The 27,741-nt window shown below is 28.2% G+C and overlaps 7 protein-coding genes across 11 annotated transcripts; 3 read left to right on the top strand and 4 right to left on the bottom strand.

Annotated features, from left to right (window-relative positions):
* Window positions 1-1,080: 1,080 nt before the first annotated feature.
* On the bottom strand, window positions 1,081-4,853 carry LOC108004328 (eukaryotic translation initiation factor 2D). 2 transcript variants are annotated; one of them, XM_017067139.3, is made up of 8 exons: window positions 4,406-4,853; window positions 3,947-4,334; window positions 3,213-3,854; window positions 2,998-3,143; window positions 2,753-2,941; window positions 2,480-2,684; window positions 2,223-2,391; window positions 1,081-2,146 (listed from the first exon to the last, which is right to left on the bottom strand). In XM_017067139.3, the coding sequence occupies exons 1-8, from the start codon at window positions 4,459-4,461 to the stop codon at window positions 2,070-2,072; spliced, it is 1,872 nt and encodes a 623-aa protein (XP_016922628.1). In that variant the 5' UTR covers window positions 4,462-4,853; the 3' UTR covers window positions 1,081-2,069. The 2 variants fall into 2 exon arrangements, with proteins under 2 accessions (XP_016922628.1, XP_016922629.1); XM_017067140.3 differs by having other exon boundaries at window positions 2,753-2,833.
* A 273-nt stretch (window positions 4,854-5,126) lies between these two features.
* LOC108004333 (haloacid dehalogenase-like hydrolase domain-containing 5) lies at window positions 5,127-9,385 on the top strand. Of its 2 annotated transcripts, XM_017067151.3 has the most exons (4): window positions 5,333-5,453; window positions 5,799-5,866; window positions 6,033-6,847; window positions 6,936-9,385. In XM_017067151.3, exons 2-4 carry the CDS (start codon window positions 5,858-5,860, stop codon window positions 7,246-7,248), a joined length of 1,137 nt encoding a protein of 378 aa, XP_016922640.1. In that variant the 5' UTR covers window positions 5,333-5,453; window positions 5,799-5,857; the 3' UTR covers window positions 7,249-9,385. The 2 variants fall into 2 exon arrangements, with proteins under 2 accessions (XP_016922639.1, XP_016922640.1); XM_017067150.3 differs by lacking the exons at window positions 5,333-5,453; window positions 5,799-5,866 and adding an exon at window positions 5,127-5,269.
* A 1,652-nt stretch (window positions 9,386-11,037) lies between these two features.
* On the bottom strand, window positions 11,038-13,309 carry LOC108004332 (uncharacterized). 2 transcript variants are annotated; one of them, XM_017067147.3, is made up of 2 exons: window positions 12,460-13,309; window positions 11,038-12,087 (listed from the first exon to the last, which is right to left on the bottom strand). In XM_017067147.3, exons 1-2 carry the CDS (start codon window positions 13,307-13,309, stop codon window positions 11,537-11,539), a joined length of 1,401 nt encoding a protein of 466 aa, XP_016922636.1. In that variant the 3' UTR covers window positions 11,038-11,536. The 2 variants fall into 2 exon arrangements, with proteins under 2 accessions (XP_016922636.1, XP_016922638.1); XM_017067149.3 differs by having other exon boundaries at window positions 11,038-12,084.
* A 3,431-nt stretch (window positions 13,310-16,740) lies between these two features.
* LOC108004327 (patched domain-containing protein 3) lies at window positions 16,741-22,026 on the top strand. Of its 2 annotated transcripts, XM_017067136.3 has the most exons (12): window positions 16,741-17,003; window positions 18,276-18,522; window positions 18,697-18,767; window positions 18,852-19,061; window positions 19,126-19,703; window positions 19,775-20,398; window positions 20,466-20,593; window positions 20,796-20,957; window positions 21,019-21,289; window positions 21,375-21,496; window positions 21,581-21,746; window positions 21,822-22,026. In XM_017067136.3, exons 1-12 carry the CDS (start codon window positions 16,741-16,743, stop codon window positions 21,845-21,847), a joined length of 2,868 nt encoding a protein of 955 aa, XP_016922625.2. In that variant the 3' UTR covers window positions 21,848-22,026. The 2 variants fall into 2 exon arrangements, with proteins under 2 accessions (XP_016922625.2, XP_016922627.1); XM_017067138.3 differs by lacking the exon at window positions 16,741-17,003 and having other exon boundaries at window positions 18,420-18,561.
* LOC108004335 (uncharacterized) lies at window positions 21,771-22,742 on the bottom strand. Its single transcript, XM_062087328.1, has 4 exons — window positions 22,600-22,742; window positions 22,439-22,520; window positions 22,011-22,364; window positions 21,771-21,931 (listed from the first exon to the last, which is right to left on the bottom strand). Exons 1-3 carry the CDS (start codon window positions 22,666-22,668, stop codon window positions 22,033-22,035), a joined length of 483 nt encoding a protein of 160 aa, XP_061943312.1. The 5' UTR covers window positions 22,669-22,742; the 3' UTR covers window positions 21,771-21,931; window positions 22,011-22,032.
* Window positions 22,743-23,078: 336 nt separating this feature from the next.
* On the top strand, window positions 23,079-25,241 carry LOC108004331 (N6-adenosine-methyltransferase catalytic subunit). Its single transcript, XM_017067144.3, has 4 exons — window positions 23,079-23,238; window positions 23,375-23,573; window positions 23,643-24,149; window positions 24,233-25,241. The coding sequence occupies exons 1-4, from the start codon at window positions 23,079-23,081 to the stop codon at window positions 25,035-25,037; spliced, it is 1,671 nt and encodes a 556-aa protein (XP_016922633.1). The 3' UTR covers window positions 25,038-25,241.
* On the bottom strand, window positions 25,058-27,740 carry LOC108004325 (rho guanine nucleotide exchange factor 3-like). The gene is made up of 5 exons (XM_017067134.3): window positions 27,597-27,740; window positions 27,102-27,346; window positions 26,666-27,029; window positions 26,137-26,565; window positions 25,058-26,066 (listed from the first exon to the last, which is right to left on the bottom strand). Exons 1-5 carry the CDS (start codon window positions 27,660-27,662, stop codon window positions 25,644-25,646), a joined length of 1,527 nt encoding a protein of 508 aa, XP_016922623.1. The 5' UTR covers window positions 27,663-27,740; the 3' UTR covers window positions 25,058-25,643.
* Between the last annotated feature and the right edge of the window lies 1 nt (window position 27,741).

Here is a 27,741-nt window from a genome sequence, read left to right as displayed (position 1 = left end):
ATTATTGTATAACTAACAATATTAATTATTAATTAATCTGTACTACCTAGTCGCATTATGTGTTGCATAAAAAAACTATGAAAATTCCGAAGGCGAAATAAGAAAGAGAGAGAGAGAGAGAGAGAGAGAGAGAGAAAGAGAGAATGGAAGTATGAAAGAAAAAAGACATAAAAGAGAGAAAGGGAGAGAGAGCGTACAAGGAAACAAGAGAGCAAGAGAGAAAAGAGAGAATGAGCGCGAGGGTGAATGATGTAGAGACATGAGAAAAGTTGGTATTGGTGAAATTTCAGTAATTATATTATGAAGAACGATGATAAATGACAGATGATCAATTGAAGCGATGATTACGGTTGTGATCGTAACCAATGATGAATAAGGCAACAACGGTAGGCGCAATATGTTCCCAAAAAGGAGAAAAAAAAAAAACGATTTAGAATATAAAGAGAAAGAGAGAGAATGTAAGAGAGAAAAAAGAGAGAGAAAGAGAGAATGAAACAAAGGCACTTTGTTGCAGCCGTGATAACGCTCGTCGATCGAGAATAAGATCAAGCTTGACTAATTGTGATGATAATCTCGGACGAAGTTATTTATTTTGAGGATAAGGAGAGAGCTAGTGAGATAAAAACTTAAGGGTGCTTTGAAATGTTTCAACGTTAAACGCGAATGTTTTTAATCACGATTTGATGATCGATGATGTTTAAGAAACGATCAGTTGATTCCTAGAAAGTAAATTTTGAGAGCTACATATAATTAAACACTTCGCGGGCAAACAAGCGCTAAATATTGAATATACGTATGACTATAAAAATACAAGATTCATCTTGAAAAATTTAAAGAACTGTCACCGAAGTGTTATGTCATATCCGCCCAAAAACCCGTCAATCCAATCAGAAAGTAATATCGTCGTACATGTTGAAAAATTTGAGAAATAAGTACTTTAAGATACTTTCTGAACTCATCGTTTCTTCGATCGATGAATCAAATGGATAAATAATCGATCAAATTGGGCGATCATGGTTGCCGGAGGACACCTGTTTAGTTAAGGAACAGAAAGTGAAGATGATGATGATAACGATGGTAATGATGATGAGAAATAAAAAAAAAAAAAAAAAAAAAAAAAGAATAATAACTGTCACGACACGCACGTGCGCGTCGCGCGCCAAAATCGTGACGCGTCCGTGCGTACTGGTAGCAGAAAAAGAACAAAACGAGTATTAAATATATGCGGGGGCCGTGGAGAGGAGGGAACCTTCCTTTACTCAAAAGAAATTTCGGTGGATTACTTGTCAATCCACTGACTTTTCCCTGTTGCCAGGTAAGAGAAAAAAAACAGCGGAAATAATAATAAGATCTTCATATGTATACCTCATATCCTCGGTTTTGGTGCATAGCAAGCACATTTTCGTCAGAACAAATGGAAAAAAAAGTTCTCAAGATATCTTAAACGTGCGTTGTCTCTCCTTCCTATGAATTGTACCCTCCTCCCTCCCTCCCTCCCTCCCACCCGAGGAGAGCTCGCGGGCCCTATATTGCAATATTTGTACTTTTCCATGTTGAAACCTCGATATACAATAAATTATATTAACAAACTTGGATTCTTGATTCTCTCTTGATTAATCATCTGTTTCTTTTCATTTTCTTTTTATTTTATTATCTATTTAAAAGATTGAGGATACATAAATGATTACATAAAAATTTTTCGAGAATGTTATTTATTTATGAGTTGTAGTATTATCATAAAATGTTTTTGTATATTTAATATTTAATCATTAAATGAAAATTATTTTAAAAAAAAATATACAAAAATGATAACATGCTTTTTATAATAATTATAATAGCTTCATATATAACGAGATTCTACATTAAATAATTCTAATTCAATAAGGACATCGATTAATTCATGAATTTCACATTCTCGTTATATCATGAATGCTATATAATTTTTCAAACAATAAAAAAATTATGACAGAAAAATATTGGTATTTAAATAAATAAAAAATAGATCATATATAACATAATTTTTCATATAACATGTCACATCTATAATGTGATAACTATTTAAAGATATCTTATTTTTTATGAGAACCTTGTTTCTTTGGGGCGAATTCTAATCCTCTTATATAGTTTTTTTTAATTTGATATTTTTCTGAAAAATTAATACTTATTTCAAAAGATATACAAATATTTTTAATATCTTATGAAATATCGATTTTATTACTTGCCTGTAAGTAATTTGTAGACATATAAAATTTGATTTCCTTGAACTAGAACACTAGGAGTCTTTTTTCCTGGTTCATCCGTAATTGTTGCACTCGCTCCAATATTCTGACATTCTTTACTAAATTCTTTAGCATTTATGCCAAATGTTTCCAAATTATTTACTAACGTTACCTAGATATAACATTAAATAAATAAATGACAATGTTTCCACAATTTTATATGTTAATTTTTAATACATTAATTTTCAGAATCAATATACCTTTTTACCACCGGATCGAACAGTGACTCTCATATCAATAGGTTCCAATTTACCCGTGTGTAACAATTTATTTCCTGCTAAAGTAACTTCATGCATATGCGTCATACGTCCAATAAACTTGTTTATTCCATCCTCCATCATTACAGTTTCCACATTCGCTTTAGTTTTCATAATACTTGCGAGTTGAGGGTTCAGTTTCAGTATCCTATAAACAAAATTATTATTAAACAGAACTATAATAAAAAATATATTTCATCATTAATTCTTCTTTACCTTCCATCTTGAAGATTCTCTGCTTTCACGTATTCAGTAAAACATTTTCTGATCTCAGCTCTTTTCATAATGTCTCCTTTTCTGCAATCATTGTATGGGAGTAAAATATACATAATTCGTATCATATAATACAGCATAATGGTATATGATGTAACAGTTGTCGACTTCTGCTCTGTACAGAAAATCAATCTTTTTGCATTTATTGTATCACGGCAACGTGACACATCCCGAGTGTATATACTCACTCATATCCAAATTTTGATAGTACTGGTAAAACATCGGCAGTCACTTTATAACATTCAGAGACGACTGCCGCATTGGAAGCAATTGGCTCCTGGGTTGATGTAGATTCCTCTATAATGACTAATTCTTTTAGAAGAGGATGATCAAACTATAAAAAGATGTATTACAATTACTGAAAGCAACAATTATTTCTATAAAATTTTAATCAAAATCTTACCTTAATTGATAATATACTTTCAACACCTTTAACAACAGAGGTATTAATAACTCCCTTTGTTTTCATTTCTGCTAAAAACAAGGATAATTTTTTATACCGAGTTTTTTTTATATCTATGTTTTTATTTGATGGACATGCAGCTATTAAATGGTTTTTAAAGAAATTGGATGTTAATATTGGTAAGTCACTAGGCTTTATTGAAGTTTTGCAAGCTTTTAAGAAGCAATATTCAAGTAAATTATCCATTTCTTTTATTGGATCCATAGTTATTTCTATTTCATCAGTAGCTATAGTTTTAATTTTAGCAGATTCTTCCATTTTGTTTTCTTCCTCACAAAGAGTTTCAGTTTCTGTTTCTATTACATCATTATTCACATCTAAATTATTCATTGTTTCAATAAGTGATTCTTCATTATTCTCTTCATTTTTCTGATCAGATGATTTTATTTCATCTGATACATTTTTTATCTTATCACTATCGATATCAATATTTGGTGGTCCTAAATTTGGCCTCAAAGGAGGCTTTCCAAGTTGACACAATGTATCACCTATTACATGTAGAATTTCTACACATTTTCCATGACCTCCAGACATATACATATCTTCACTGGAAAGTGCAGTTAAACCAACAGCAACTGGTGCCTATATAAAAAAAAAAAAGTAAAATTATATATTTTTTTTATCAAACTATGATATAATATGCTAAGGAAAAATAAATTTATATAATATTATACCTTATTATCTTCTGTATTTATTGAAACAGGTGTACCCTTTTGTAATTTGCCAAAAGAATATAATGTGACAGGTTCTTTCAAATAGACACCAGGCAACATTAAATCTGCACCACCTATTAATTTTGATATAACTGGAGGATATGTTGTAAAAGTCTTTAATAAATTTGGATGGTGCCATAAAGTATATATGGTAGGTAATAATGCTTGATGTAAAGATTCAAGTTCAAAAAACATAGGTATTTTAGCTACACAATAAATTTTTCCTAAGTGACCATTGTGAGTTACAATTTTCATAACACTTATTGCCTCTTTTTTAGGAATTAACGTTTGTGTTTCTTCATCTGTTAATGTGGGATATATTGCTGAAATTTCTTCACATAATTTTTTCCTAATTAAAGACAATAATAAATATATCTATTAATTATAAATTGTTGAGAATATAAATTAAATTATACTAACCTTTCTGTTCCTTTCAATTGATTGTTAGATTTTACTTTAAACGATTTTATAAACATTTTGTTTTAACGCAAAATATAAAAACAAAATTTATTCAGTAAAATTCTTAACAAAATTATTCGGATAAAAATTTGACTATACTCGAGATTACACAGGTTATCCAACCCTTCATCTCATTATTTAATCGTTGCAAATTTAATCAAGGTAAGTAACTAAATTTTATTGCGATTGAAATAATTCTCATGAAACATGCATACAATAATTGAAAAATAAGCATAAATGTACAAAAAATTAATTAACAAAAGAATGTATAGTAATAAATTTAAAATTGATAAAAGGGTTAACAATTTTTCCAATATATTTATTAAAGAACTTCTTTTGTTGTACATTTATGTCATCACGATTCGACCAAAAGCGATGTTACCAAATGCAATACTTCAGTCTAAAGTATCACTAGTGTCTAAAGTACTTGTTCATATATTTGTAGATTAAACATTTTAGATAAATATTTATCTAGAAAAAATGTTAAATCAATTAATTTACACAAGAATAAATGAATTTATTCAAAGAAAATTTATGTTAATAAAACATAAAATATATATGATGCACGATAATAGTTATATAAAGTATATCCTGTGTCCTCTTACGGCACATAGGAAAAACACGATAAAATCCACTGTGCGATCTATAGGTCACTATAACCTCAAAAATTGCATTATGCATAATCTATCAGTGAGAAGTAACCTTTGAACATAATATAAGTTTAAAGTATTATCATCGTATCCTTATTTATTTATTGCCACTATTAGAATGGCAATTATGAAAATATTATTACGACCAGACATCGTAAGATTCACGGGGGTCAGAGTGAGTTACATTTCATACGCCATTGTTATATTTGATTCTAGTTACTGTACATCAAAGTAGATTCGTTATTCACTTTTTTTTTGTTTATGACGCAAATTAAATTAAATCCACTATAAATTGAAAATATGATAATAATTCATTTATTCGCAACTAATTGTTATTGTGACAAAATTTTTTATTTATCGTTAGTTTCATTTCTCTCGAATTATTCGAATATTACTACTTAAAAAATATTTAAAATTAATTCTTTTTGATTAAAATTTGAATTTTTAAATAAATTACTTGTTCGTAAATACAAATTATCAAATTTAGTGGAAATTTCTATTATTTTAATTAAAAGATTTTGAAATTGTATTTTTTAATATCCATTTTTCAATATTATATAATTTATAAATAAATAAATTATATAAAGTTGATAAAAACAAATGATGCAAAAATTATCAAATTGCATTATGCATTATGCATTAGTATAAAAATATACTATATAACATTCATAACATAACAGTATATTTTTATATCTTGTTTCAAGGTCTATATAGTTGTCTCAATATCTTGCTCCAAAAATATGAAGTAACTCTATAACTCTTTATGAAACATGTAAATAATAGTAATTTATGTAATTATAAAATATATATATATATATATATACATATATATATACATATATATATATTTAATTATTTTAAAGATATAATAAATTTATTATAAAGTTTTTTTATTTTATGATTATTTTATATAGTAAGAATTATATATTTTTTTTCAGCATCTAAGTATTAAACCAAAATTTGGTTTACTTTTTGATATTGATGGTGTATTAGTACGTGGCAAGAAAGTATTACCACCTGTATCAGAAGCTTTTAAACAATTGCAAGGAAAAGATGGCAAATTCCGTGTACCAACTGTATTTGTTACTAACAGTGGAAATGCATTGCGTAGTCAAAAGGCAGCAGATTTATCTAAATGGATAGGATTTGAAGTAAAAGAATCACAAGTTATTATGGCTCATTCACCATTAAAATTATTTAATCAGTTCCATAATAAACAAGTACTAATATCTGGTCAAGGACCAATCAAAGAAATAGCTAAGGAATTGGGTTTTCAAAAAACAGTAACTATTCAAGAATTAGTGAAAAATTTTCCTTGTTTAGATTATGTAAATATGGAAAAGAGAAATCCAATATGTGGTCCTGTGGATCCCACATTTCCTAGAATAGAAGCCATTGTGTTATTTAGTGAACCTATTTCTTGGGAAACCCCATTACAACTCATAATAGATCTTTTAATGACTAATGGCATGCCTATTGGTTTGCTTGATGATATTCCATATCCACACATTCCAATCTTGGCATGTAATATGGATTTATTATGGGTATCAGAAGCACCGATTCCTAGATATGGTCATGGTACTTTTTTACTTTGTCTAGAATCGCTATATAAAAAGATTACAGGGAAAGATATGATATATACTGCTCTAATTGGAAAACCTAGTGAAATAACATATTATCATGCAAATTATATGCTTCATGAACATGCTAAAAGTATTGGTATAGATAATGTTAACACCATATATGCTATTGGGTAATTAATCCATTGAAGATATTAAAAAACTAACAAAATTTTATGAATTAAAATGAACATATAATTAAATTCAATTTGTATTTTATAGAGATAACATCAACACTGATATTTTTGGTGCAAATTTGTACGATAAATATTTATCTTATTGTGCAAAAGAGGAAGCATTAAAATCTGATAAATTGAAGAAATTACTTGACAAAGATATCAAACCACCCAATGCAAAAGCTTGTATTAGTATTTTAGTTGAAACTGGTGTTCATCAACGAGATTCTGATTTTATATCAGAGCATAGTCCTAGAGACTTCTTACCAGTTGAAGATGGTCTTGGCAAGCCTGCATTCGTAGTAAAACACGTTGGCGAAGCTATTAACGTCGCGTTTAAGGAAGAAAAATTTGACTGAATTAATATAACGCTATAGAACATCTTTTTAGACTTGGAATGTTCATCCTAATATTGATTAAGATAAAAAGAAGAGATGTAAGAAATTATATATATCATTGCTAAATATCACGTAAGTATCATGTTAATTTCAGTAGCCTTTTTTCGAAGGCAAGATCGTTAAAAAATAGGATTACTGTAATTAATTGCTTAAAATATTTTATTTGGCATTTTTTTAAATCATTTTTAATATTTTTATTTGATATTTTATTAAAGAAGAAAAAGAAAATATCATATTTACAATAATCTACAGTAATCTTTACTAATCAATTAAAAAGTTATCATTGCAAGTCAATGATATTAGCAAACAGTACAACAATTTATATTAGATTTATTAGATTTATATATATATTAAAAATAGTCTTTCAATCTATATAGGTTTTTATGTATATTTGAAGTTTTTATTATTTATGTTATACAAGTGTAATATTTAGAAAATTTTTTGAGGATAACATATGTACATATATTCATTTATATATAGAATAGATATATACATTCGTATAATTTTAAATTCAACATTTATTATGATGATATTATACAATGTAATGATTAAATTTTATCATGTCTCGTTTAATTTTATCATATTGTGACGATAGATCATACGAATTAAAAATTTAGTTTCAATTTGAAAAAAATAAATTAAAAAATGAAAAAGAGAAAACAATATAAACTATATGCAATTGTTTCAATTAAGAAAAATTGTAATCTAACAGTAGATGTACTACAAATGCATTATTTTTAGCGTTTATTGACGAATATCGCTTTATATACAGAATTTCGTCTAGTCCCAGTTTCGTTATGTAGCAATGTTATTATACATAGCAATTCATAATTCTTATCAATGCAAAAAGTATGCAATTTAAAGTAAAATTTTAGATAATTTTAGATAATTTTACTTTGTCGATCTTTATTTTTATACATGTAATCATTGAAAAAAATAAGAAAGAATACAACATTGAATGTGCATCAAATAAATTATAAAAAATAATATAAACCGACATAAACCAACACGAATATTTGGCACAGCTGATAGTAAAAAAAGACAAAATAGTCAGCTGAGATGAAGACTGACTATCTATGTAGAATCAAATCAATAATAAATATTTGCTGGAATCAATGTTATAATTTGCGTTAACATTAATAAATTAAAAGAAGAGAATAAAAAAATAATCATTGTTCTTGTTTCTTTTTCGAAACAATAAAATATTATTTAAAATCATATGAAAGAATAAAGTTTTGTGATGTCTGTATAGATAATGGAGAACAATTATATATATACATAATATGTGTAGTTGCAAGATTGAAAGCAATACAAGAATTACATTGTTTTCTTTTTTAATTATAATTTTACAAGCGCCTGATATATATTATATGCATAAAAAAACTATGTGACTTTCATAGAATTAATTATTTTTATATTTTCATAGAATTAATTTACATATTTTTCTAAATTCATTTATATGCTTATTCGTATTATCTTTCATCCTTTTGTTATTTATTTATGAATTTTATGAAAGCTACAAAATGTGCCAAAAAAAGATTTTTTTTAATTTTCTTTTTCTGAAAGAAAGTTAAAGAAAACTAATATTCGAAAATTCGTTTTTCTCAAAGATAATTTTCGAAAATCGCATATGGACATATCGAGAGATATAAAAACATGCATAAAATGCATAAAAATATCTTGATTTTATTTTATTTTAAACAAATGTTATTGTAATCTGGTCTAAAGTTAAACGAATAATTTTTTTTTCCTTTCTATTGTGCGAATTGAATATGTGAAATATATATTTTCTTTTAATTTTCAAATCATGAATAAAAAAAATAATCGCTAATTTTATTAAAGTAAGCAAAATAGAAAACAATAAAGACGCATTTGATTTATTTTTGTTATAAGCAACTTTAACTATGTTCAAACGACTAATAGAACATTCATTTTAATTGTAATGTATTTTCGTAACGAAGCGATTTGTAAATTTGTATAATTTATCAGGCTGCTACTATTAAAAAAAGGGCATTTATGTTAATTAAATCCCTTCTATCTATCATAACAAGTTTTAATTGTAGAAATTAGACAAAATATATTTTTTGTTAACAAATTATTTTTTAAATCTTGTAATTAACAATATAATTTTGTCGGACAAAAATGTATTTTCCTTCCTCGCGTTATTGTTCACCATGTACTTTCTCTGCTATTTTGCCAATACAGGATTGGTAAGTAATAAAAGAACGCATTAAATAGATGTTACTATTGCAAATTGAACAATGCTTTTTTTTTTGTTAATGATGTGCAGAAAATTGAGATGAAATTAATAATTGCCTTTGATTATGATGGAACGTGCAGAACGTCTGGATCTCATGACCCGTGAATTAAACCGTCAATCGTTTGATGAAATAATTCAATTATATATCGGTTAAGATCTTCGCCAAGAATAAATTTAGTTTTTAGATTGAAGGATTCAGGGTTGAATATTGATCGACATTTATTTGAATGCATATAATTGTGCATTCGATGATTATGATTAAAAAATATATATATATATCTATTGTCAATATATAAACGAAAAAGCTTTGAAGAAAAGAAATAATATTTTATATTGAACATTAAATAATGAAAAAATATTAATCTCGGTGAAAAAATAATCACAAATAGATTTTTTGTCATTTGGAGTGCAAGTTCGAAAACCGGTTTTGAATAAGTATGCCTGCTACTTCAATGTCATCCAAAGATTCGATGGGTGTCTCGCTTTTTTTAAAAGTCTAAGAATATATCCTAGCAGCCATGTTAGTAAAATTCAACAAGTTAAGTGGAACGGTTCTATGTACATTCAGACATTTCCGGCAAGAAAAGAAATCGACCGAGATTTCTTTGGGATGAAGTTTGCATAAGCTTTTTCTCGGATATTAAACGAGCCGCTTCATTCCATATGATCTTAATTTATGAGTTCATTAATGGTCGAGTTATCGTAATTGACCTTATCGTCACATTACTAATCAACATCGTGTATTCAAGTTATGTCATTGCATGAACGGAAAAAAAAAATATAGTGAATATATTTTCCAAATAATCATCGAACTCAAGAAATCGTTTTATAGTAAAAAATTTATAATAAAAAAAATGATTTCATTATCATATTTAATATTGATCAAGAAAAAGATTAAAAATTGACCTTAATATTTTGAGATCTCAAATATAAAAGAGAAAAAAGATTTAAAGATTGTACAAGATAAATAACATTCAAAATAAGATCGATACATTTACCGGTCGATCGCGTATGAATATTGTTTTTATATTAATAGGAATTAATAATCGGAGAAAATTAAAATTTAATAATTTAGAAGAATATAAAAGAAATATTGAAAATGAAAAGAAATCTGAGTGAATTTAAAACTAAAGAAACAAATGAAAGATGCAATATTAAGTAACTCATAATTTTTAGAATTTCGTTTAAAATTTCATCGATACGTAACACTTTGTACGATCCACCCATAAATAATCAAACCGGTTATCCATTTCTGTGCCATGATGCACGATTTGCGCTGCAACAAATCGTGGATGTCATTTCTAATTTAAAATTCAGCACTCGTCAGAGTACACATAATACTAAAATATAGGTCGAAGATCACTGCCCGTTTGAATGTCTTTTCCTACTTAAAGAAGAGAAGAGAAGAAAAAAATAAGAAAAGAAGAGAAAGAAAAACATTTCAAATATGATATATCGAAGGATTTAAAAAAATAGACAATAATACAATATAATTTTAATACTTTTATATTTCCCAATCTCGTTCTCTATTTATACATGTATTTATAATTTAATCGTTACTAGAAAATTTACTTGATCGAACAATTTATTATGGAAAAGTAAAAGTAATTCGCTATCTGGATATACAAGTTGCACACCCACAAGCACGTAAATGCGAACAGGGTCACAGATATAATTGACCCGCGAAAGTTGGTTTCTCGCATCGTCCACTCTCATCACGGAAAACGTTTCACTGTCACCTTCTCCCATTTGATATCTCGTAGTAGCCTACCACGATTTAACGCAATTAATCACACGATATATATCATTGATTGCAACACAAAGAATTATTTCAAAGAGAAAACAATCTCTATTCTTATTAATCCTGCGAATGTTTCCCTCATTATTATTTTTATATTACATAAAATATGTACAAGACATCCTCTCCATTTCTTTGATCATCCATTCATATTTAATAAATTAAAGACGGAATTAAAGGTAATTATAACTCTAACACTCATCTACATTCGTGTCCCTCTTCTTTCTCTTTTTTTCATAACATTCTACAGCTCTTTGAACTTGTTCCAGATAATCCTGAATCGTGTCCTCTCGTGTCGAGAATTTTCTCGAATCCGACCTAGCGAAAGACCTCTTCTGCACAAGCGCAGTGAGCATTAGAGTGACCACGGGAAGAGTCATTCCCAAGAGGAACGTTGGTGTCATAATGTTTTTTAAACCGTGTTTCTTGAATCCTTGGTACAATTCTGACCAAATACCATCCTCTTCCTCTTCGTGATACTTACCCAATTTTCCATACAAATGAGGTTTTATCTTTCCCGTTTTAGCGATATAATTGTAATAATAAGGATCGTACGATTGGGCGTATAGTTGAGAATAATAGATATCTTTATTTGACGGCGGACGATCAACTTCGGGGAACCAAGCGTTAGCGTCTTCATATGGGATAGAAGGATTGCTGATAATCGGTGGACCACGATGAAATCCTGGTGGCTTCGTGTAGATCACTTCGATAGGTGAGCCTTTCTGCTTGAACGGTACTGCTATATGGAAATTTGATTGCAAAATTAATTGCCTACTGATTAGAGTGAATTTTTATTTAATCTCATCAAGTGAAAATAATCAATTATTGCATTGAATAAGAAAATTCTCACAAATCCTCTAATTAAAAAGTTCTTACAATGTGAATTGCATTAAGACGAGTTTCCTGAACGATGTAACTCTCGATTGCTAAACCTGTTTTTCTACTATGGTTAACACGTTTCGAGATAGTTGAAAGTTTCAATAGAAATATGAGACACTCAATCAGAATATTGCAATGAAATATTAAATTATATAAAGTATTTTGATTTCTTTTCATATGCGACTCTGACTTGAGATTGAAGGATTACAAAAACACGGTCGAAATATCTCACCTGGAGGGGCAGGACCGACATATATCCCCGATCCAATTCTAGATTGTGCATAAGGAAACGGTTTTCCATGCACTCTTCTGACACGTTGATACCATCCAGGATAAAAGACATCGTTCCTCGCTTGAATTCCAGGCGCGTGCGATTGCTGTTGTTGCATTAAAGGTATAGATACTGGATTTGATACAGTCGAATGAATATCTATCGGGTTCACAGGCGAATTGTAGATCGGTTGATTAACTGGAAAAGCTTGCAACGTCTGTCTTTGTTGCATAAGTTGTGCAGTCAAATGTTGATTCACCGAGGAGGATGATATGGGTTGCTGATTAACCTGCATTACTGATTGTTGCGCTAATTGTTGTTTATTAGCCATTGGTTCGACGTTCTTGAGATTTTCCTTGCTTTGTAAATAATGATCTAAAGAGAGCCGTGATTCTTCTGGGGTCTTGGAGTTTAGAAAAGTGTTCAACGCTACTTGAGCCTTGGAGGTGATTCCTTGATTGTAGGTATTCGTAGACAAATGTCGACCCGTTTGAACGATCTTCTCTTGTTTCGATGGATACGACAAATTATATAAATCTCTTTGGATGATTGCATGATCATCGGATTTTATCGGATTTGTCGATTGATTCGAGTTATTAACATTTGGGATCAATGACGAAGGATGAAAGTTTTGAGAAGATTCTGTCAAAATATCCGTCATGTTCTCTGCCATTTTTTGTCTTGCAGTTTTTTCGAAGAGTCGTGATTCCACGGCCGTGTACTCGGTATTTTCCGTCAACGGATTACCCTCGAAGTTTAATTGACCATTGACTAATCCTATGAGAACTAACAAGATCGTTGCCAGGTTCATGATTCTGGAATTAATGGTAAATCTACTAATTTTTGAATGTTTCTCAAATTTTTAGAATAAAAGTAGAATAACGTATATATTTACTATTTCTAGCAAAATGCGTATAAATAATAGAAGCTTTTAGAAGAAGTTCATTGATTAATAATTTCAATTAGTTGTAATTAATACGATTAACAAACAAAAAAGATTAATATTTTGAGGCGTTTTGTCGTATCATTCTATAGCTGGCCAAAGAAGGAAAAGAAAGAAACGAGTTATACAAATATTTTATTATTTATATTCCATATAGATATATGTTTGTCATGGTAATTAATCATTGATCTAATCTTAGAATTAATATTATATATTTATACATTATCTCATTTGCAGTTTAATTGAAATATATGGAAAAGTAGATCGATTGTACGATTCACGTGAATCGATTGACGTGGGTTAAAGACCAGTGTAACACTTTCTTCGGTCAAGGTGAACATAATCACGCTACATGAAACACGTTTTTATTAATCGCTTTCTGATGAAGATATTTCTTTTATCACACCATTAAAGTTACATATTACCATTCTTTTTATTTAAGTCTTTAAAGACTTAAGATATATTGCTTCAAAATCGTAAATCTTTCATACGTGAAAGAGAATCGTAAATAAATCTATAAAACATTTCTATTTGAATTTCATGAAATAAACCGGCGAATTATGAATCGAGACATTACCAGACATACGACATAGATCACATATCGCATAATATCTTATATATAAACTGCGATTTTTAAAATTATAATATATTAATTTTTGCTGAAATAGTGAACAAAAAAATCATTGAGAGAAGATGGCTACATTTGCGTATTGTTCTTTGTTTCAAAAAGATCAATTTTTTTCAATTTTTGTCAAAAAAATTCTCATATAAGAAACTAGATAAGTAGTACGACTATTCATTTCATTTTCGATTGATTTTGGAATTATTTTATATGAATTTAAATGCATAAAGCTGTTGATATTCATTTTTATTGCCGTTTAAAATGGTCATTAATGATAATTTTCATTTTGAAATTTTAGTAAAATTTGAATTCTATCCCGTGAAACTTTCTAAAAACCGTTAATTCATTACAAATTCAGCGATTGGCCGAAATTCAAAAAACGCCTTGATTTCTTTTTACTGGTTGACAAGGACTATTGACACCATTCATGGAACGTGTCTTATGTCGGCAATGAAAAACGAACTAACATTACAATACATTACAATACAAATAACATTAGAATAGATTTTAAGTGCATAACTTTTTTTTTTAAATTCATAGCAACGCAAGAACAAAAGAAATAGAAATACCAAGTATCATAAAAATAATTATTTAATGAAATTTTAAATAAAAAATAAAAATATAGCCATGATATTTTTAATTGCCATTGTCCATTTTTAACGATTTTTCATATGTGTATATTCTTTAAAAAAAATACCATTAATTTTGAACAAAATATAAATTTTATTAGAAGTATCTTATTTATAGTTTTATCCACAAGTTTAGGTAATAATTTTCATTTATTAACAATTGAAAAAAAATTATTTTAAAAAATATATCATATTTTAAATATCTCTAATCGAGTTATTTATTAGAAACAAAAGAAAAATTCTTTGAATTTTACTTACAATTATACAATATAACAATATTTCAATAATTCAAGCACTAAATTTCTCGTCTCGTCACAAGTTTCTTAATTACATTGAACACCGACTCTACGGATTCAGCTGTTATAACAAATAGCGTACAAGAGGAGACCATCCATCGGTCCGACTGGAACCAGGAATACTGAAGATCCACGATGAGAAAGCCATTCACTTCGGCTCTCCCTACCTTCTCTGCAAGCTTATAAACCCGTCCCCTTGTCGTTTATTACCTGGACGAAATTGCTGTTAACCAACGTGTGTATTCCTTTCATTTTGTTCAGTGATCTCGCGAACCATTTCGTTCTTTTTCCTTGACAATGGTCTCTGCTCTTTTGTCACAAATGTTCCAGGAGAAAGTGAACCGTGAGTGAAAATCGAGCAAAGAATGCAAACTGTTTTTGAATAAGTGGGCTTCAATCGATTATGGTTTCTCTATCGTTTGATGACAGGAGTGACCTAAATTAATGAATGAAAATATCTATTTATTCTTGTTTACCATTGTGATAAAGTATTAAAATATAGATAGAAAAATTTAAGAAAGATATTATAAGATCACATATTACTTAATTTCATTATCATGATCGTATATATTCTCTCTCTAAGCAAAAAGCACTAACGAAATGCAAAATTGCATAATTTTCAAGGAATTCAAAACATCCTTGGGAAACATCGATTCTTCCGCAATTATGTTTGGTCAATAACTTTTTCTGCAATCGTTCGACCGCGAACGTAGATCAAGAATCGTGTATAGTTGTGCACCATGGGAATAACGGTCTGAAAGAAGAGACTTAATGCTCGTTTGTTGTGAGAAAATTAATAAGTCGGATCCGTTGCACTATTTTCGTCAATCGTATTTCCTCGACGTGCCCATAGACCGTGAAGAATAATGAACGTTATTATCAATCATGGAAAATCGATTGTCATCATCGTATAGCTATCAATGTTGCTTGTAAGACAATTTCATATCTTTAGTTATGTTACAAGTTTACTTACTTTTTTTTCTTTTTCTTTTAATTTGCAGTATAGCGAAGACTTTTACATCATGTGGCCATAAACTTTCAAAGAAAAGCGTTAATTAATGAAATAAGTAGGCCGACCAGTTAGAATTGGTGCTATGCTGTACTAAACGTTGGATATGAGCGCCAGGTAAGGTAACCATCAAGCAATTTCTGTTGAAATACAAGTAAATCAAACGGTAGTTTAAACATTTTGTTTGCGTTAGCTTTCGAACGGCCGTTCATGGCAATGATATTGTCGATATGATTCTTTCTCGAGCAGCTATTATATTCAATAAAAATTATTTTGACCATATTCGTATTAATACCACTATATCATTACCACATTGATTCTACAAATTTTTTGAAGAAAAAAAGAAAAGGCTATTACAAAAGAAATAATGAACACCATCTGATCATGAAATCAATTTCAATACAGCCAATTTTCTTTCCCGACACTCTTGATACATTGCCCACAACTATGCTAATCATCTCGTATAAATCACACCTCTGTTTTATTCATTTAGATTAGATAATCTCAAGAATATAAAAATTTCTCTGTTGAACATTTTAATCAACAAATATCTTATATTTTTCTATTTGAAAATATACAAAAAATTACCATTTTTAACATAGAAAAAAAAGTGATTTCTTTTTTTTGAAAAATTGTATTACGTATATCTTGAACGAATACAAATGTTGAGAAACATCCTAAATGAGCATTCACGAAGACAATAGGAGGGGTGACTGACGTCCACGCTCCTCCTCATCCTCCCGATGGCATCAGCCGCGATCGTGCAAGCGAAGCTTCGGTCCGAACGTTATATAATTGTGGCAGATTACTTCCAACGTTGGTCACATGCATGCTGCCATACTCGGCTGTGTGCTTACAAACGTTCTTCTACAGTGGACATTCAACTATCGAACAACTTGAGCGCGAAGATGGAATCACATCGAGGAAGAAACGCCAACAACATGTGGAAACGCTTGAAAGATCTGTTACTAGACCTTCATTTAAATTCAGATCGTCTGTTTTATCGGTGAGTAGATTATTTTTAGAAGAAAATATTTTTTTTAGAAACATTTTTAATTAGAGTCGTTTGATTTTTCTTTTTTTCTTTTTTATATATTTTTATGGTTTAATAAACTATGCACTTTTTTACAAAAAATTACTTGATTTATATTGTTGGTTTCATTTTGTTTACAATTGAAAAAATTGTTGAAGAGGAAAAAATAGATCAGATTTCAGTAAATTGAATATTATTGTTTTTTTTTTCGTTGGAAATATGTCTTCGTTTCCATTGAATTTTGAATTTGCGCTTAATTCTGCATTATACATTGAAATGTTCCATTTTCAGTCCGTTTTAAATAACTGACATTGAAATGTACTTTATTGGTAATTTCATACTGAGAAGTTAATTGCCACAATACAAATTGTGACAAGGATATATCTTTATTAACGTAATAGGAAATTTAAATCTCTGTAAAAATTATTCATTGATTTTTCACATTTAAATATCCCATATGAATGATCTCAAATGATTCATTCGATTCAAATAAAATTCGTGATTGTTGCTCGAATTATAATTATGATCAATCAACTTCCACGCGCCATAGCATGTGTTTTCAATAGGCAATTGATCGAACTATGAAAACATAATAAATCTCATTGTAGAATAATGACATTAACGGTGGTCAAGTTTCGGGGCTTGAACCTTGTGCAATTTAATCCACTTAAGGTGAGATCATCGCGACCCTCTTAATTAGTTGAATCAAGGATGGTCGCTTTCGTTCCACGAAATGGCCTATATTAGGCCAACGGTTCCTCTGGCGCTACCCTTTGTGTTTTCTTAATATTTCATTTAAGTATCGTTGTCCTTATTAATCAATTATATGAACGAATTTTTTTACACTTAATCACACTTAATCGTTATTTATTAATTAAACTCGTAAGATATCTCAATTAAAAATCAGCTGAACTTATTTCTTCTAAATTGATCCATCTATATATTGTTATATTTAATATATTGACACATTTTTTTTAAAATTGATACAGTTTTTATTTTATTCAATGTATTTCTACGTAAATTATATTCGCTGATAAAGAAATATGCCTTAACGCAACACTGCATAAAATTATCTTAAGCTTCTCAAATGACATTGTTCCATTTTGCCTAGAAAAAAAAATGCCTTTTAATATATAAGATACATAAAAAGAACATTTCTGCATTAAGAAATTTTTTTTAAGAAAATTTTGCTATTATTATTATACTTTACCATACAGAAAATTTAATATAAAATATTATTTTTAGTATCGGCTTAAGCATTGGAAAACGGCCCTGGCTGTGGTTGCTGGTATGCTTCTGCATAAATTGTATCTGCGCGCCTGGACTGATTTTCTGGAGGGAAGAGCTCGACGATATCGAGCTCTTTGTGCCCCAAGATTCCATAATACGTAACGATGCCGCCTGGGTGAAGACACACTTCCGGGACGATTTCCGATACGAAAGTATCATCGTCACAGCCCCCAACGTTTTAGAGCCGGAAGTGCTGCGCTCGGTACATAGGCGATCATGAATTATACGAGTATCTATGAAGGTTCTTTTCCACTTTAACGCATGATTCTTGTCAAAATTTCTTAAGACTCACGAGATTTACCTAGCATTTGGAATCTGTGAGCTGGAATCTCTGAGAGATCAAGTCACTTGTTGAATCATGTTTTTTTCTTTTCAGATTAGCAAAATAGAGCAAGCAGTAAAATCTATCGTGGTAAATAATAATACCTGGGAAGATGTGTGTGCAGGGTAACAAAAATTAATTTATTTTTAGTGATTCGCAATATCTTGTTCTTGATTTGAATTGTAGATAAGATTCTCACTGAATTATAGATATTTCACATGGTTCAATGTGGAGAATACGACGGAAATCTTCGAGGAGATCATTGGATCCAACCTGGCGGAATTTAAGGATAAGATACAAAAAAATGGATGTATATATCAGTCTGTCATACAACTTTGGGAAACTAGTTTAATGAAAGATATTCGTAATTTGACAAAAAAAGAGGTGCTTGAGGATGTGACCAAAGCAATCAAACACAAGTGAGTCTCTAATTAAACATATCTTTGAACTATCTTTCAAAATGTTACATTTAATCTGTTGCAGGATCACTGATAATATTCTGTTAGATATTACACCTCTGCTCTCCGGTATTATTTATGACAAAAAAGGTCGGGTTAAAGGCGCCAATGCTACAATTTTGAATTGGATGTTAAAAAAATCTAATCCGAACTCGGCCAATTGGGAATTAGAATTCATAAATCGAGTTCTCCATTCGAATATCACGTTTCCTCCAGGAATGGAGATATATGCGATAGCTTCACGAAGTTATATAGATTCTTTACATCAAATATTAAATAGTAATCTTACAGTATTATGTTGCGGAATATCTTTGATTGCGGTCTATGTAATGGTTATGATTGGTAAATGTAACGCATTAGAACAACGAATTTATCTATCAATAATGGGGGTGTTTGTGGTTGGTCAGGCGATTTTATCCTCTTATGGAGTATGCTATTACTTGGGTTATTCTTATGGTCCTATACATTCCATTCTTCCATTCCTGTTGCTTGGTATAGGTGTCGATAATATGTTTGTGATTATGCAAAGTCTGGTAAATCTTCCTGAAACAGATCAATCTGCAGCAATTCCTATACGTATTGCTAAAGCTATTCAACAAGCGGGTATGATTTTACATTTTGTGATATTATTTTTAATACGTAATATTTTTCTTATCTCTTATTTTTCTTTTAAGGAATGTCAATCACAGTGACATCTTTCACAAACATAATTGCGTTTGCTTTTGGAATTACAACTGTGATGCCGACACTAAGATCCTTCTATGCATTCGCCACATTAGGAATTCTATTTTTATACATATATGAAATCATATTCTTCGTAAGTTGTCTCGTATATGATGAAAAAAGACTCGAAGCCCGGAAAGATGGTTGTTTCTGTCGACCGAAACTAAATTGGAAACCCAACGAATGTAGCCAAAGAAACACGCAACAAATTATCTTTGAGAATTATATCGGTCCAGGTATCACCAAGACTACAACAAAAGTAATTATTTTACTAATCACTGCCACTTGTCTATGCGTTAATACATGGGCAGTGTTTCAATTGGAGCAAAATTTCGATCCTCTTTGGTATTTAAATCAAGACTCCTATCCAATTCAGTTTAATGATAAATTAAAGCAATATTTTCCAAAGTATGGAAAACGAGTAGGGATTTACATGACTGGCGTAGATTATTATGAAGATCGTAAATCTCTTTTTGAACTGGTAGAAGTTTTAAAACACAATAAATTTATTAATAATAATACCCTTGATCCATGGTTTATTGCTTATGAAAAATGGCTTAATGCTACTAATAAAGGTAAGTCTTTATTTTATATATAAAATAAAACGCTTAAGAATAATTAAATTTTAATATTTTATTATAGGCGATATAGATAGCAGCGAAGAATATTATAACATTTTGACAGAATTTTTACTTCTGACGAAGGAAGGTCAAGCATATATTAAGGATATCAATTTCGATAAATTACCGGCTGGAGAATATAATATAACGGTATTAATAAATGTCTATCTATATAACATATTACTTATTATTACAATCTATTGTAAATGCCAATTATCTTATAGACGTAAAAAGAATTTCAAATAACTATCGTATAAAACATTTTCGTAGAAAAATGATAAATTACAAAGTACATTTACAATAGGTTGTTACGATAAACTGTATGATTTAACAATAATTTTATTTATCTCAGACATCACAAATTCCTATTCAACACGTTATGATTAATACAACATCGGAACAAATACAAGCAATGCAACTTATCAGAGAGTCAATTCAGGCGATAAATTTTTCTCACGGACATGATTATATAGCAATTTTTTCTCCCGATTATGTTTCATGGACAGCAAATAAAGTAAAAATCCTAATTTTTTTTTCACTTTTTTTTTTTTCAATTAATTATTATTTTCTCATAGGTCATAGGAGAAGAATTAATTAGAAATTTAGGCTTGGAAATTCTGACTATCGGAGTAGTAATATTGATATTTCTTAGAAATTTACAAACATCATTTTGGGTGATTTGTTGCGTATTCTTTACGCTTATTGATTTATTAGGTACTATGTATTTTTTGAACTTAACTATTGAAATGTCCTCAAGCATTATGATTCTGTTATGTGTGGGGCTAGCAGTTGATTATGCAGCACATATGGGATTAGAATTTATACGTGCAAAAGGAAGCAAAAAGGGTAAATAATTTCTTTTCTTTTGTCAAATTTATAAAAAAAAATTATTAAATTATTATTAAATTAATGATTTTAATTATTTTTACAGAACGTGCAATAGAAACACTTTCTATTATTGGTCCAGCTGTGTTTAATGGAGGTTTGAGTACATTTTTAGCATTTGTTTTACTAGGTTCTAGTGATGCTTATCTTTTCAATACTTTTTTTAAGGTATTATTGAAAATTTGAAAATTTCTTATCTTTTTTTATTAAAAATTTTTCTTATTAAATTAATTTTATATAAAAATTTTTCAGTTATTTACTTGTGTAGTGATATTTGGTCTGTTTCATGGATTATTATTTTTACCAGTAATTTTAAGTTTATTAGGTCCGGAAGAAAGAATAAAAAAAGAAAAAAATGAAACTGTTGTAAAAGAACAGAATGGATATTGTAATGTTCCTCTATCTCAAAGTGAGAAAGGTAATATTTTATAAAAATTAAAAATCATTTATAAAATATTTATTAATATTTTATGTATTTTTTTTATTTCTTTAGAAATAATAACTGAAACTGCCAAATAAATTTGACAATGTTCCAAAGACTGCTTAGATAAGTAATTGGTTACAAAATTCTAGAATACATTGCAATTACAAAATGCACATGTACTGTAAAACAATAGTTTATATATTCTTTGTTAATCTGTTCTTTTGTAAAAAAAAAAAAGGAAAAAAATAAAAAAAGTACCTTTTAAAATATCAAATACTAGTTATCTTTTTCGTCTAGTTTTTACTTCTGTCCATTCATCTGCAACTTTCATACAAACAGATGTTTCTTCTTCATTTTCAGAACTATCATTTTCTATAGTACAAGAATTTTGAATTTTTTTTATAGGTTCATTTGTTATAATCCATGATTGCAATGGTGGTAACTTTTCAAGTTCTACCATTGCTAAATTTTCATTATTTTCAATACAATAATGATAAAATCTTAACAATTCTTCTGCTACTTGCATTGCACTGTTATCTTGAAGTTCTGTGTTAAAATGCTCATCCATGTAATCTTCCAATTCATTAGCAATTTCATTGGTATTCAGACCCTCTAAAGATAAAAATAAAATAAAAAATCAATTATAAATATAATTAAGATATAATAGGAAAATGAATGATACAAACCATTCATATACATAACCTCTGTCATATATGGACAGAAATCTATTGCTCTTTCCTTTATACCCATTCCATGTTCCACTGCCATCTAATAAAAAATATTTTACAAAAAATATACATCAAGAACATGTATATCATACTGTATATTCTAAAAAATAAGTACTTACTTTTAATGCAGTCCAGTTACTAAAAATACGTTGTGTAACCGAAAGAAAAAATTCTTTTGTATTTGACATTTTATCATTTACAATAAAACAAAATTCTTAAGAATAGTTATTATGTACAAACTTAATTACAACAATTATCTATTATTCTTTTCAAGTACTTATCAAATTAACAAATCAGTCATGTGTTTTTAATTTTTCAGTTAAAGTTAGGTTATTTAAGTTGTTAAGATCAAGTTAGGTTATATATAATAAAGTGTTATGTTACTTCGTTAGCACTTTGTATATGCTGAAATTTTTAAATAGAAATATATTCCTAAATATTTCAGATTACTTTTTTCGATATTAAAAAGTAAATATCAATTTTTTTTTATTGAAATGTAAAAGATAACTTTTTGAATTTTTATTAAACTTAATTTTTGATACTATTTTTCATATACTTATCATATGTATAATATTTCTTTTACAATTATCACGAAGATATGTCAGACGCTTTTGAAGAGATACAAGCAATTAAAATAAAAAGAAACAGTTTGCGAGAAAAATTGCAGAAAAGAAAACGCGAACGACATGAATTATTTACTCTTACTTCTACAACACCAGTATCATCCACCTTGACAAATGATTCTTCTCTTTCTAATGGTAATTGAATTTATTAATTTAATTATTTTTTTTAAATGTTTTAATATATTCTGACATTTAATTTTTAAATACAATTTTTTAATATTTTATATGATATAAAACTAAAAATATACTAAAAATATAATAAATATTTTAGATTTAATAGGACATTCACATCGTTCTGATCATAATGAATATGAAAGAGATGTGTTATGCATCTTACATGAATCATTACCCAATTTACCAATCACATCTGCAGAATTAATAGATCAACTTCGTAAAAATTTAAATGCAGATGTGTGTTCTTCAGATATCCATAAAATTTTGGAGAAGTTTGCAGCACAAGATATTGTTAAGTTAGTAAGTTTCTGCACTATTTTATGTTAACACTTTATATAAAAATTAGAAATTGAATACTTTTTCAGAATTAAAGAAGTAACAGAAAATGGTGTCTTTGGATATACAGTATTATCAGTTGCAGAATCACAATCATCATATCAATCTCAATCAGATGATACTGAAAATCCAGAAAGTGCAGAAACATCTGCATCTGAATTAAATGATTATGGACCAGCAGAGAAGCAACCTAAATTAGATAAGAAAAATGCAGAGGATATAATGTCACTTATATCTATGCCTACTATTAGAGAGAAAGAAAATAAAAAGGTTGGAGAGCAAATTTTAGATTTATTATCAAAACAAACATCCAAGGAGAAATCATTAGCTGAAAGATTTCGATCTCAAGGAGGAGCACAAGTAATGGAGTTTTGTCCTCATGGTACACGAATAGATTGTGTTAAGTTAAATGGTGGACCAGGATTTGCAGAAAAATGCAAGAAACTTCATTTCAAAAAGATTATTCAAAGTCATACAGATGAATCTTTGGGTGATTGTAGTTTTCTTAATACTTGCTTTCATATGGATACATGCAAGTATGTATTATAAATATAATAATTTTATTTTAATTTAAAAGAAATATTTATTAATTGTATTTTTATTTAAATATTTTATATAGGTATGTACATTATGAAGTGGATGGACCAACAACTCAACCAAAGGAATCAAATGAAACAGATAATGCAAATAATAGTACAGTGAATAAAAATTTAACAATAGATAGTAAAAATGGTAATAATACTTCTTGTCCAGCTTCTAGTGGATCTTTAGGTAGTGAATTGACTCTTTATCCACCACAATGGATACAATGTGATTTACGTTACCTTGATATGACTGTATTGGGTAAATTTGCTGTTATAATGGCTGATCCTCCATGGGACATTCATATGGAATTGCCTTATGGTACCATGTCAGATGATGAAATGAGACAATTAGGTATACCTGCTCTTCAAGATGAAGGTCTTTTATTTTTATGGGTAACAGGCAGAGCAATGGAACTTGGTAGAGAATGTTTACAATTGTGGGGATATGAAAGAGTAGATGAAATCATATGGGTAAAAACTAACCAATTGCAAAGGATAATAAGAACTGGTAGAACAGGTCACTGGTTAAATCATGGCAAAGAACATTGTTTGGTCGGTATGAAAGGAAATCCAAGAATTAATCGAGGCTTAGATAGTGATGTTATTGTAGCTGAAGTTCGTGCGACTAGTCACAAGCCTGATGAAATCTATGGAATTATTGAACGTATGAGTCCGGGAACGAGAAAGATAGAATTATTTGGTCGACCACATAATGTTCAACCTAATTGGATCACATTAGGTAATCAGGTAGATGGAGTTCATTTGATTGATCCTCAACTTATTAAAGCTTTTAAAAAGCGTTATCCGGATGGAAACTCAATGAAACCTAGTAAATCATAAATATTTTAAATAATATAAAATATGTGGATAATTATTTTATTACAAATGAATACAATACAAAATGAAGTTGTATTTAATAAAATTTGAATATAAATTTCCGATTTTCATATGTTTGTTTTAAGATATTCATACAAAAATAATTTTATTTTTAAATATAAATGTACATACTTATATAAGATTACATATAAATTGCATTTACACCAATTGATATATTTCTTTTTAATTTACATTAGTATCAAAAATATTTGTACATATTTATTAGAAGTAATATTTAATTCGTACATTAGCATATGTATATATTTATATATATATTTATATATTTTTAATTTTATAGCACCTATAATATATTTTTCAAAATATGTAAATAATACATAGGTAAGTACTCGTACTTGTTAATATAAACAAAATTGTTTTAAATTGAATGTAATATTTAAAACATTGAGAGAAATAATTTAGTAATCAAATTTAAAATACAAAAAATATTTCTATTATGATTAAATATAATATTTTTTTGATGACCTAAATCTTTATATTTATTTATAGTATTTATTATAGTATTGTATATAATATTGAATATAAGGAAATAATTCAAAATGAAATTTAAAATTATATTATAATGTTGCCAATGCTGCTACGTTTGCGTTTTAAAAAACTCCTCTTTAATGTTAATGAAAGATGATTTTCACTTATTTTATTTATAGATAATCTAGAGGATCGATTTATTTTTGATGGAGTCAAAATTTCTTCATTTTCTTTTTCATTGATATTAATTACATTTTCTAGTGAATTAATATTGCATTTATAAATTTTATTAAATGAATCAATCCAATGTCTTTTTCCATGGTCATCTTCTGTTATTAAAATATGATCTCCAATTTTAAATCCATAAGTTATATCAGATTTTTCATCTGTACTTATGCAAATCTGCTCTTTAGGTATAACAGGACAAAATAAGTTATACTTCTTACTTATAGATCTTGTACCACGAGTTATTACAAAAGCCGTGTCAAAAAGAAAACACTGAAATTTCTAAAAATTATAATTATAAATTTTTTAATATTTATTTAATTGATAAAGTAATTTCACAAAATATTCTTACCATTCCCCTTATATCTTTAAGTTGTCCTTGAGTAATTAATTCAGTCGCATTTTCAATGCATTTGGTAGGATCATAATCTGGTTTTATATTAATTTTTGATTGAGCCAACTTGCATTCCTCATCTCCCATAATTTTGTCTATATTTTTAAGTAGATTACATATTAAATCATATGCTTCTTTTAAATATGTTTGATCTATATGTGTTGCTGCAGTATGCCTTAACATTTCTTTAATTAATAAAGGATATTTAACAATTCTTGATCTTGCTACATCTATATAAGTCCATAAATCTACAGAATGTGGAGATTCTAAACGTTTTTTTAAAAATGATTGAAATCGTTTGTTTGTTAATCTTTTTTCATCTAATAAATGTTTTGCCCATATTTGTGTTCTACATCTTTCTAAGTATGGTTTTGTTAATATTGGAATCTGAAAATTATAATAAAAATTATAAAAAATTATAATAAATATATAAAAAATTAAATAACAATTTAATTATATTCAATATTAAAAATGGATTACAACTAACCCAATTTAATATTGTAGATCCAACAGTTTCTGTAAATCCATATTTATCTCTTAAATCAATTAATTCATCTTTTAATCTACTATGTATTTCAATAAGATTTGTTATATCTCCAAAAATTATATTTAATTCATCAGGAGTAAAAATATTACTGTTTATTAGTGGTTCATAATAAAAGTCTTTGAGAACACATAAATCATTAATGAATACATTTTCTCCACAATACAATTCATAAATTGCTTCTTGTTTTTTTACTTCTTTTCTGTTTAGAACATAATTAGGTCTATCCTTAGTACTTGTGTTTGCCACATCAACTACCCAGCTTCTAAGTGTAAAATTATTAGAATTTTCAATACTTTTCTTGTGTCTAAGAAATAAAATTAAATTAAATGAATATTCTTAAATTATATGACAAAAATATATTTAATAATATTTATACTTTATTTTTAATGTTCCTGTATTTGTTTCATTATTCACAAATGATAAGTCTGTTGCATTTGGTTGAATTGTGAAAGATCTATGAATACTATTTCCTTGTTTATTACTTAGAGTAGAAGAGGAAAAAATGCTGCTGGCTACTTCTGTAATCCTTCTTCTCTTTTTCTTTTTTATTACATCTGATTCAATAGATATGTCCATTGAACTGATACTGATAGCATCACTTTTTGGTCGTTTTCTTGTTCGCTAATTCGTAACATTAGAAAATGTCACTTTTATTATCATAAACAAAAACAATATGAAAAAATATTAAATAATAATAAAAAATAATAAACCATTGATAATCTGTTAATTAAAATAATCATAAAAAATTAAAAGTATAAAAGATAAAATTTAAAAAAAAACAAAAAAATTAATATCATTAAATATTAATTAAATTAATACAGGTTAATCACGCGTCATTTTTAAATAACTTTGATAATATTTAAGAACTTACCAGCCAAAATTTTTTTCGAGGTTCTGAAAAAGTATCTTTATTTGTATTATTACTATCATCATACATTTCCTTAAACTTTCAAAAATTTACGCACAATTGAAATATATGCAGTATTATTCCATACAAGGTAACCGTTAAACTACGT

Source organism: Apis cerana, linkage group LG1 (assembly GCF_029169275.1).
Source record: "Apis cerana isolate GH-2021 linkage group LG1, AcerK_1.0, whole genome shotgun sequence".
Classification (NCBI taxonomy): domain Eukaryota; kingdom Metazoa; phylum Arthropoda; class Insecta; order Hymenoptera; family Apidae; genus Apis; species Apis cerana.
This window is presented reverse-complemented; position numbering and strand designations above follow the sequence as displayed.

Bases quoted from the DNA above. Each gene is read 5' to 3' on its own strand.
- LOC108004332 (XM_017067147.3), bottom strand. From the start codon at position 13,309: ATGAACCTGGCAACGATCTTGTTAGTTCTCATAGGATTAGTCAATGGT. The intron at 12,088-12,459 runs GTGAGATATTTC...ATTTCCATATAG, and splicing joins TGTCGGTCCTGCCCCTCCAG to CAGTACCGTTCAAGCAGAAA.
- LOC108004331 (XM_017067144.3), top strand. From the start codon at position 23,079: ATGTCAGACGCTTTTGAAGAGATACAAGCAATTAAAATAAAAAGAAAC. The intron at 23,239-23,374 runs GTAATTGAATTT...TAAATATTTTAG, and splicing joins TGATTCTTCTCTTTCTAATG to ATTTAATAGGACATTCACAT. The intron at 24,150-24,232 runs GTATGTATTATA...TATTTTATATAG, and splicing joins TTTCATATGGATACATGCAA to GTATGTACATTATGAAGTGG.
- LOC108004328 (XM_017067139.3), bottom strand. From the start codon at position 4,461: ATGTTTATAAAATCGTTTAAAGTAAAATCTAACAATCAATTGAAAGGA. The intron at 3,855-3,946 runs GTATAATATTAT...TTTTTTATATAG, and splicing joins TAAATACAGAAGATAATAAG to GCACCAGTTGCTGTTGGTTT. The intron at 3,144-3,212 runs GTAAGATTTTGA...ATCTTTTTATAG, and splicing joins AAAGTATATTATCAATTAAG to TTTGATCATCCTCTTCTAAA.
- LOC108004327 (XM_017067136.3), top strand. From the start codon at position 16,741: ATGGCATCAGCCGCGATCGTGCAAGCGAAGCTTCGGTCCGAACGTTAT. The intron at 20,594-20,795 runs GTATTAATAAAT...TATTTATCTCAG, and splicing joins CTGGAGAATATAATATAACG to ACATCACAAATTCCTATTCA. The intron at 21,497-21,580 runs GTATTATTGAAA...AAAATTTTTCAG, and splicing joins TTTTCAATACTTTTTTTAAG to TTATTTACTTGTGTAGTGAT.
- LOC108004325 (XM_017067134.3), bottom strand. From the start codon at position 27,662: ATGTATGATGATAGTAATAATACAAATAAAGATACTTTTTCAGAACCT. The intron at 27,030-27,101 runs GTATAAATATTA...TTTATTTCTTAG, and splicing joins ACAGGAACATTAAAAATAAA to ACACAAGAAAAGTATTGAAA. The intron at 26,067-26,136 runs GTAAGAATATTT...TATAATTTTTAG, and splicing joins TTAAAGATATAAGGGGAATG to AAATTTCAGTGTTTTCTTTT.
- LOC108004333 (XM_017067150.3), top strand. From the start codon at position 5,213: ATGGCAATTATGAAAATATTATTACGACCAGACATCGTAAGATTCACG. The intron at 5,270-6,032 runs GTGAGTTACATT...ATTTTTTTTCAG, and splicing joins TAAGATTCACGGGGGTCAGA to CATCTAAGTATTAAACCAAA. The intron at 6,848-6,935 runs GTAATTAATCCA...TGTATTTTATAG, and splicing joins AACACCATATATGCTATTGG to AGATAACATCAACACTGATA.
- LOC108004335 (XM_062087328.1), bottom strand. From the start codon at position 22,668: ATGTCAAATACAAAAGAATTTTTTCTTTCGGTTACACAACGTATTTTT. The intron at 22,521-22,599 runs GTAAGTACTTAT...ATTTTTTATTAG, and splicing joins GTAACTGGACTGCATTAAAA to ATGGCAGTGGAACATGGAAT. The intron at 22,365-22,438 runs GTTTGTATCATT...TTTTATCTTTAG, and splicing joins AGAGGTTATGTATATGAATG to AGGGTCTGAATACCAATGAA.